The 10,441-nt window shown below is 35.4% G+C and overlaps 1 protein-coding gene across 1 annotated transcript in view; it reads right to left on the reverse strand.

Moving 5' to 3' along the window:
• Positions 1–10,441, reverse strand: part of Meikin (meiotic kinetochore factor) — a 179,373-nt gene that overhangs the window by 145,579 nt on the left and 23,353 nt on the right. Inside the window, 1 exon segment of the mRNA XM_023713096.1 lies at positions 8,759–8,896. Coding sequence (XP_023568864.1) covers positions 8,759–8,896 — 138 coding nt within the window.

Consider the following 10,441-nt stretch of genomic DNA (forward strand, 5'->3'; position numbering starts at 1 on the left):
AATAAATAAAAAAGTGAAATTAGACCTTTATACCATATACAAGAATCGAGATAGCTCGATAGAATAAGTGCTTCCCTGGCAAAGGCAAGGGCCTGAGTTCAATCCCCAGTTCTGAAAAAAAAAAAGTATAAATCGTCAGTAAATGTATTTTTAATAAGTCAACATCTTTAGCCTTTAGGGAAATACAAATCAATAGTTTGTGATTCTGTCTCACCCCTGTCAGAATGCTTGTCATCAACGATACAAAAGACAGTAAATACTGGCAAAGATGCAGAGAAAAATTAAACCCTCCTACAGTGCTAGTAGGAATATAAATTAGTATATACCATATATATACCATAAACCTTATATATATTCATATATATATATATATATATATATATATATATACACACATATTCTTATGTACCATATATAAGAATCAAGTGAAAATGCAGGAAAGACTAAAATATCAGACCTGAAACTGCGTAACTCCTTTAAAAATAGTGGAAAAGTAACATTTTTCTTGGCAATGATTTTTTTTTTTTTTTGGATGTGGTACCAAAAGTATAGGTAAGGAAAAAAAATTGGTAAGTAGTGCTATGTAAAACTGAAAAACATCTTAAGAGCATAAGAATCAACAGTAAAAATGACAAGCTAAAGAATTAGAGGAACGGGGCTGGGGAGATGGCTCAGTGGAATAAGCGCTTCCCGGGCAAGCGCAAGGGCCTAAGTTCAATCCCCGGTTCCAACAAAAAAAATAAAATTTAAAAAAATAAAGAATTAGAGAAGATATTTGTAATCTAATGGACAAAGTGATTAAAATATATAAGGAACTTCTATAAATCAATAGCAAAGCCAAACAAAATTAATAACCTGATAAAAATAGGCAAAGAACTTTAATACACATTTCTCCAAAGACATAGAAATCACAAACAGGTATGTAAATCTCTAGAACTTAGTCACCTTACATATTTGAAACTCAATGGTTGCTGAACAGCAACTTGCTACAATTTAGATCTAGAACACCCTACAATGGCACATATGTTCAGAGGCTGGGGTTTTGGAAGGTGATGAGACTAAAGGGCACTACACTTGACTTATGTTAGGAGGTAGAGCTTGGTGGGAGGTGAGTTACAAGGGGTATCACCCAGTAGGGTATATTTCCATCCCCTGTCCTTCCCTTCCCTTTCTGCTTTCTGGCTAAAAGGATGTAGGAAGCTTTCTTCTTCTGGGCTCTCCCACTATGCTGTTTGGCCTGAAGCCAGCTGTCCACAGACTGAAAATCTGAACCAAAATAAACTTCTCTTTCCTTAAACTGTGAGTGTTGAGTGTTGTATCTCAGCAAGGACAAAGTAACTAAAACATAAATCATTTTCCCTCTCACCAGTTCCCATCAACCACTATTCTATTCTCTGCTTCTGTGATTTTGACAATTGTAGATACTTTATATAAGTGGAATTACAGTCTTTTTTAAAATCTTTTTGCGGCTATATTATTTCACTTAGCATTATGTCTTTAAGGCTCACTTGTACTGTCACAAATGGAAAGATTTTTTTCAAGTTGAATAAAATGCCATTGATGTATACATTCTACTGTATTTACTCATCTGTGTGCATATTTTAGGTTGTTTATTTATCTTGGCCAACATGGATAATGCTCTGATGAACATGGAAATGCCTCCTAACATAAGTCAAGTGTAGTGCCCTTTAGTCTCATCACCTTCCAAAACCCCAGCCTCTGAACATATGTGCCATTGTAGGGTGTTCTAGATCTAAATTATAGCAAGTTGCTGTTCAGCAACCATTGAGTTTCAAATATGTAAGGTGACTAAGTTCTAGAGATTTACATACCTGTTTGTGATTTCTATGTCTTTGGAGAAATGTGTATTAAAGTTCTTTGCCTATTTTTATCAGGTTATTAATTTTGTTTGGCTTTGCTATTGATTTATAGAAGTTCCTTATATATTTTAATCACTTTGTCCATTAGATTACAAATATCTTCTCTAATTCTTTATTTTTTTAAATTTTATTTTTTTTGTTGGAACCGGGGATTGAACTTAGGCCCTTGCGCTTGCCCGGGAAGCGCTTATTCCACTGAGCCATCTCCCCAGCCCCGTTCCTCTAATTCTTTAGCTTGTCATTTTTACTGTTGATTCTTATGCTCTTAAGATGTTTTTCAGTTTTACATAGCACTACTTACCAATTTTTTTTCCTTACCTATACTTTTGGTACCACATCCAAAAAAAAAAAAAAATCATTGCCAAGAAAAATGTTACTTTTCCACTATTTTTAAAGGAGTTACGCAGTTTCAGGTCTGATATTTTAGTCTTTCCTGCATTTTCACTTGATTCTTATATATGGTACATAAGAATATGTGTGTATATATATATATATATATATATATATATATATGAATATATATAAGGTTTATGGTATATATATGGTATATACTAATTTATATTCCTACTAGCACTGTAGGAGGGTTTAATTTTTCTCTGCATCTTTGCCAGTATTTACTGTCTTTTGTATCGTTGATGACAAGCATTCTGACAGGGGTGAGACAGAATCACAAACTATTGATTTGTATTTCCCTAAAGGCTAAAGATGTTGACTTATTAAAAATACATTTACTGACGATTTATACTTTTTTTTTTTCAGAACTGGGGATTGAACTCAGGCCCTTGCCTTTGCCAGGGAACTGAATGCTTTGTTGAAGCAGCCACTTAAAGAACTGAGCTAAGGGGCAGGCCCCCACTCCCTGTATATGGTATAAAGGTCTAATTTCACTTTTTTATTTATTTATTTATTTATTTATTTATTTATTTATTTATTTATTTTTTACAGGGTCTTACTATGCAGTTCAGATTCATGGTGATCCTCCTGTTTTCAGCCTCCCCAGTAGCTGGGATCACAGGCATGCGCCACCATGCCCGGACTCCATCACAGGCTCAGTGCATCCTAGGGGAGGAGCTGGCACTGCATGTGGTACCAGGGATTGAACCCCAGTCCCTGCGCTTGCCTAAGCAGGTGCTTAGTCTGCTGCCCTATCTCACCAGTTCTCTAATTTCATTCTTTTGCATACAGGTATCTAGATCTATTAATAGCATTTGTGGAAAAGGTTCTCTTTTCCTCATTTTGTAGCCTCAGCACAGTCATAGACCTGCGGATTATATATGCACAGTATTATTTCTTGGCTTTCTTTTCTCTTCTGTTGGCATCTGTGCCACATTGTTTTGATGACAGAATGATAGTAATATGTTTTAATTGGTGTATCTTTTCACTGTACTTTGAAATGAATAAATGTGGCACTCCTGCTTTGTCCTTTCACAAGATTGTCCTAATAATCTTCATCCATTTTCCTACAAATGACAAAAATTCATTCTTCTTTATGGTTGAATAATATTTCACTGTATTACATACACATTTTCTTTATCCAGTCATCTGCTGAAGTGAACCTAGGCTAGTTTTGTCTTGGCATTATGAATTGTGCTGCAATAAATACAGAGAGCAGGTACCCCTACAGTATGCTGACTTTAATTCCTTAAGGCATATACTAAGGAATGGTATGACTGAGTCAAATAGTAGCTCTGTTTTCAGTTTTTTGAGGAGCCTCCATGCTGATTTCTATAGGATATATACTAATTTATATTCCTACTAGCACTGTAGGAGGGTTTAATTTTTCTCTGCATCTTTGCCTGTATTTACTGTCTTTTGTATCGTTGATGACAAGCATTCTGGCAGGGGTGAGACAGAATCACAAACTATTGATTTGCATTTCCCTAAAGGCTAAAGATGTTGACTTATTAAAAATACATTTACTGACCATTTATACTTTTGAGAAGTGTCTATTCAATTCATTTGCCCATTTATTGATTGGCCTATTTGATTTTTTTTTTTTTTTGGTGTTAAGGGTCTTTTTCTTTTTAGTTCTTTGTATATTCTAGATATTAATCCTTAGATATGAATAGCTGACAAAGATTTTCTCCCATTCTGTAAGATGTCCCTTCACTGTTTCCCTTTCATGCAGAAACTTTAAATTGGAGTAGTCTGATTTGTTGATTCTTGTTATTATTTTTTGTGTGATTGGAGTTCTATTTAGCAAGGCTTTACCTGTCTCCAGTTTTCTTTTTAAATGTAGTCACTTACTGTTATGAAATTCCTTAGAACTGCTTTTATTGTGTCCTATGATTTAGTGTATTTTACTTATATCTTAAGATATTTTACAACTTCCCTTTTGATTTCTTCTTTGACTCCCTGGTTTTTCATGAGTGTGTTAACTTCCAAATATTTGTGAATTTTCCAGTATTCTTTCTGCTACTGATTTCTAGTTTCATTCATTTGCAGTCAGAAAAGAAGCATGAAATGATTTAAATCTTAAGTTTTTTAAGACTTGTTTTGTAGCCCAAGACTGACCTGTCCTGGGGTGTTCTATATATGTGAGAATGTATATTCCATTGCTAATAGGTAGAATGTTCCACGTGTCTATTATATCAATTTGATTTAGTGTTGCTAAAGTCTGCCATTTCCTTTCTGATGTTTGCATGTTCTTTCTACGGTTGAAAGTGGGTACTGATGTCTCATTATTGTATTGGTATCTACTTCTCCTTCCAGTTCCGCCAATTTTTACTTAGTTGCCCTGATGTTGGGGTGCGTGTCGTATCTTCCTGGTGAATGGGCCCAATATCATTTATCCTTATGTTGACCATTTATCATGATACATTATAAGATACCCTCCATATCACTTATGAATTTTTATTTAATGTCTTATTTTGTAGTCCTTTTGTCACTCTTCTGTTGCTATATTCATTTGTGTTTCACTGATTTTGGGAGTACTGGTATGTTTTCATACCTTTTTCTCTCTCATTTGTGTATATTCTGTACGTATTTTCTTTGTGGTGACCTTGAGACTTACTTAAATCCTCATGTAATTATTTTAGTCTATTTTAAGTTGATAACAATTTGAAGTACACAAAAATCACTTTTACTCCCCCACTACACCTTGTTACTTGATTTTACAAATTACATATTCTATATTGTATGTTCATTATATTTTATAGTCATTTAAAATACTTTTAACCTTTATACTAGATTTAAAGGTGATTTTCATACCACTATTGCAATATTATTATTCTGTATTTGCCCCCAATTTACCTTTACAAGTGAGTTTTATACTTTCAAATGTTTGTACATTTATGTTTAGTGTCCTTGAGGTTCAACTTGAAGCTCCTTAGCATTTCCTAAATTACCTTAGTTTTTTTTTTCTAGGAAAGTCCTCATCTCTCCCTTCATTTTTTTTTTTTTTTTTTTTCTCCGAATGCTTTCAGTGCAGGTTTGGCTGGCTTGAGTTGTGGGGATCTAACCACAGCAACCTGAGCCTGACTGCTTTGTTTTTTCTTTCTTTTCTTTTCTTTTCTTTTCTTTTTTCTTTTTTTTTTTTTTAGAGCTGGGAATTGAACTCAGGCCCTTGTGCTTGGCAGGGAACTGAATGCTTTGTTGAAGCAGCCACTTAAAGAACTGAGCTAAGGGGCAGGCCCCCACTCCCTTCATTTTTGAAAGACAGTTTAGCAAAGTATAGTACTCTTAGTTGAAAATGTTCCTTATTTGAATATGCTGTCACTTTACCTTCTGGCCTGTAAGATTTCTCAGGAGAAATCCAATGCTACCTTTATAGAAGTTTCCTTATACATGTCAACTCACTTCTCTTGCTGCTTTTGAAATTCACTCTTTGTTTGGCTATAGTGTATCCCAGTGTGATTTATTTGAATTATATTTGGGATCTACAGGGATTCCTATACCGTATTTAGATATTCATTTTTCAAATATGGGATTTTTTAGCCATTATTATTTTGAATAAGCTTTCTGGTCCCTCCTCCTTTTCCAGGATTCCAGTAATGCATACTTTGGCCTGCTTGATGGTGTCCCATGACTCTCTTAAGCTATCTTTATTCTTTTTCATTATATTTTATATCTGTGACTAAATGACTTTAAATGACCTGTCTTTGAGTTCAATGAATTTTATTCTTAATCCAATCTGCTGAATTTTTCATTTAAATTATTATATTATTTAGCTCCAAAGTTTGTTTGGTTCTTTTTTAAAAAATGTATTTAGTACAGGGCCTCACTACATAGATCAGACTCATAGTTATTCTCCTGTTTTCAGCCTCCCAAATACTGGGATTACAGGCACACACCACCACGCCTGGTCTCAGTCAACATCTCAGCACACCCAGGGAGCAGGGCAGGCATGGCATGTTTATGTTTTGAGAATGGTCTCACTCAACTGACCAGCTAGATTTGGACTCGGAATCCTCCTGCCTCAGCCTTCAAAAATGCTGGGGTTACAGACTTGTGCTATAGTTCCTGCCTTTCCAATGTCTTTGTTCTCAGCAGTCCTCAGTTATACAGAGTATACTGTGTCATGTCAGTGCACTGAGTCAGGTCATATGGCAGCAGTGCCATGGAAAACCCTTAGAAAAGAATATTGAACACACACTCCAACTCTTCCCTTCCCTGGGGTGAAGTGAGATCTGGGTTTTTTTTGCCTACTCACCTTGCATTGAATTGAGTAGAGGGGCTACTACAAATACTTATATGCTAGACTAAGTTGGTTTGTTCCTTAGAAACAAGAAGTCAGCCCCCCAGGCATATCTCAGAAAATTTAGGACACTGGGTATATGGTCCAGTACCTTCCTCCCTACAGTTCTTAGGGAGAACATATAGCACCTGGATGTTTCCTACTAATCACATGATGCTGTGCCAAGGGTAGGTGTTATATAGTAATACGATATCTTAAACTTTCCTACTAACTTCAAGGTGGCTAGTTTTGTGCTTGGCTAAGGAGTAGTAGGCTCTCCTTTAGTTTACGGATTTCTCACAAAGAGAATTAGTCCATGGATTGCCACTGAGTCAGTGGTCAGTGTAACATGGGGAGAAAGAAGGCTTCCTACATTTTGCTGATATCACTCTCTTGTTTTGGTTCCTTTTTTTATTTTTAGGACAGGATCTACAGGGTCTACAGGGTCTACAGGGTCTCTCTGTGTAGATCAGACTGGTAATGATCCTCCTGTTTATAGTCTCCCAAGTGCACCAGGCATTACCACCACATGCAGTTTCAATTGCCCCCTGGGCCAGCAAGGCAGGCCAGGGGATCAAACTCTTGGGCCCTGTGTCTGCCTAAGCAGGCACTTTAATCCACTGAGCTATTTGGCCGGCTCTTGGTTCCTAACTTTAATGTTAGAAGATTTTCTAACATTAAGGGATCATTTTCTGCTGATCCCTGGATTTTTGATTATATTTAAAAGGGGGACCTAAAAGGCTAAGTGTGATCCTTATGGTCTACATAGGCCTTGTGACATAGTTGGCTTCACTGTAATGTTCTAAGTGGGCAGTTTCACAGAAGGACTATGAAGGTCAGTATCTTTAGATATTTTATTTTAGACTTCTCAGGTTCCTCAGGAAAAAGATCTTCCATTCTGTCTAGCAGATTCATGTGCGGATGCCAGTATTCTGGAAGTTGAGCAGAGTTCAGGGTGGGAATAGGAGCAGTCCCCACAATTAGGATTTCCAGTTTCATTTAAGTCCTCCTCTGTGCTTAGTACATAACTTCACTAGCCTTTGCCATAAGGAACCCTCAAATCTCAGTGGCTCTAAGCAAAGAGCATGTAGGTACTGTTCTATGTCTATTGGTCAGCTCAGGCAGCTCTGCTTCAGGTTACAGATCTGCAGTTCATTTAGAGCAGCTCTACAGAGTCAGCTGGTTGTCTGGGGTTGATCTTGTACTACTATTTCTGGGGTCCTCTCAAGAGAAGCAGAAGCAAATTAAGATATATTTTTCTCATAATGATGGCATAAGTATAAGAAGATAATCCTTCCATTTAAGTATGTTTCAAAGCTTTTGTTACTGATATCCTGTTGCCCAAAGCAAATTACCCAGCTCCCCCCAAAGCCAGAGTATAATTACTATCAGAGAATAAGTAATTGGGACCAATATTTCAAAATCTCACTATATGTTTGCTATTAATAGTGCCTAGCATCTTCTAGTTCATAGGCCTTTTCAAAACATTCCAAGGAGTCAGTCTAGAGGCTCCATTTGAGTGTAAAAGAAGCAGTCATCACACAGGCCATGTTTCTGACGTAACTTTTTAGAAGTATTTTGTGCAGCCAACACTTCTGATTTAGGATTCATCTTTATGTAATATCAAGCCACCTGATCCCTTGCTTTCCAAACTTTGTTTTCTTCTTTCATATTTACTTTGTCCTTACGAGTTTACTTTTTTAAAAAAGTAGAAGAAATGAATTCATTTTATGTCACTGCAGAAAGTTGTAAAGTATGCATTCAGTTTGTCATCACCAACAATACCCTATTTATGCCTATAATAAAAAGTAAACTATTTGTAGACGTGAATAGTTAATAAATTATGTACTGAAAACTAAGAGAAGTACATGGAATACAAGATAACCCACAGCTCAGAGGAAAAAGTTTACATTCATTATATACAAAATTGATTAATATTTGGGTGTGTATTACACAAAAGTGCTAAATGATATTTTTTTCATTCTTCTCTGATCTGTAGGCAATTTCTCTGTATTTCTATGTGATTACACATGGAACATAGTACTTATGGTATTCTGGAAGCTGAGCAGAGAAATGAGGTATCAGGGAAGTGTCAGTAAAGAAAAGAAGTGTTTTCTCAAAAGAACATTTACTCATTAGAGAATTTGTGGACAAAGAACAATTCATATAATGAAGCAGATTAAGGTTTAAATTACATTCTCACCCAAATAATTTGATCCTCTGAACAGTTCAGGTGATGAGAAGCTACTTAAATTTTCTTCAACACTGTTGTATTCTGTATAAGACTCTGTTGCTGAATAGCTCAGAAGAGAACTAGAAGTATCATACTGTAAACTTGATCCTATAACAAAAAATAGAAATGGTAAAGTATCTCAATAGAATACAGACTTGAAACAATAAGAAATTAAATTTATAGACATGTACATGCAGCTCTATACTAAGATGTAAAAAACCACTTCTACATACAACTGCAAAAGCATCATAATACAAACTATTTCATTTGAATCTTAGAAAATAATTTTTATTTTAATAAAATGCATTATAATCTTACATTGTTTTTTAAAGTTTTATGACTTACTGTTTTTGGTTCAATTGTAATTCTTGGCTCAAAAATTCAAGTTCCATATATAAGTGATTCACTAATTGCAAGCTAACCAGTTAAGGAAAGGAAAAAGTGAGTCTAGTTATTTCATTCAAATAAACAGATCAAAGGTACTGAACAGATAACCAGTATTAGACTCACACATATATGAACAATTGATTTCTTTGAACAATTGATTTTTGATCAAGATGTAAAGACAATTTAGCAGAGGAAGGACAACATTTTACACAAACTGTGCTAGAATAGCTGGTTATCTATGTGCAAAACAGAACAAAAATTTACTATCACACTGTCCATCATATAAAAAATTAAATCTAAATGCATCATATCCTAAAACTAACACTCAGTTTCTTACCTCACTACAACTTTTTCTTCTAGTCCAACCCCTCTGTTAAAAATGACAACCTTCTCAGCTTTCAGAGGTAGGTTATTTCTGTAGGTATCCTTTGCTACATCTAGATAAATGCCTAAAGCAGCAATGATGACTCTTAGAGACCAAGTACCAAGCTGCAACTCAAAATCTGATTACCTACTGCAAAGTGCCAACACTGCAGGTAAACCTGAATTGTGAAGATTTCAGAAAAAACAACACATATATTAACATATTTTGTCTTAAAAACACAACAACCCATGGCAACAGGTTTGCCGCCACTGCCCTAAAGTGACCTACCCTCATCCTTGCTACCTTTTTTACTTCTCATTCTGTCTTTACCCTTCCCACTTCCATTGTTATGTCTGGCTTGCCTTTCACCTCTCAAAATTCACAGCATAGCTAACCCTTCCACCAAGTGCCAGAACTCAAGTCAGGTTCAGAAACAAGGAAAGCCCCATACTCATCATCTGGATAGTTAGGTAGAGAAAAAGAAATGTTCATGCTGTGTGAGTATGAAGTCATTCATTTCATTACAAGTTAGAAATGTAAATGTACATTTATCAAATTACACTGTACATTTTTATTAATTTATTGAGAAACAAATAGCAATGAGACAGTTTCAAAACTGATTAACAGGACAGTTTCAATAATTAATACATTGCATATTGTTGTCTTCATAGTAGTTACTCATAGTACAAGACGTAGACATGATATCCTGTCCAAACACTATTAGTACAAATCTTTCTTATTGAATTAAGAGAAAGTAGCTGCATATCTAACTTATTTTGTATATACAGACACAAAATGGTCCTTCTGGGGCCAGGGAGATGGCTCGGTAGAAAAAGTGCTTCCCTGGCAAGCACAAGGGCCTAAGTTCAATCCCTAGTTCCGCAAAAAAAAAAAAAAAAAAA

Source organism: Octodon degus, unplaced genomic scaffold (assembly GCF_000260255.1).
Source record: "Octodon degus isolate 3935 unplaced genomic scaffold, OctDeg1.0 scaffold00029, whole genome shotgun sequence".
In the NCBI taxonomy this organism is placed as follows: Eukaryota; Metazoa; Chordata; class Mammalia; order Rodentia; family Octodontidae; genus Octodon; species Octodon degus.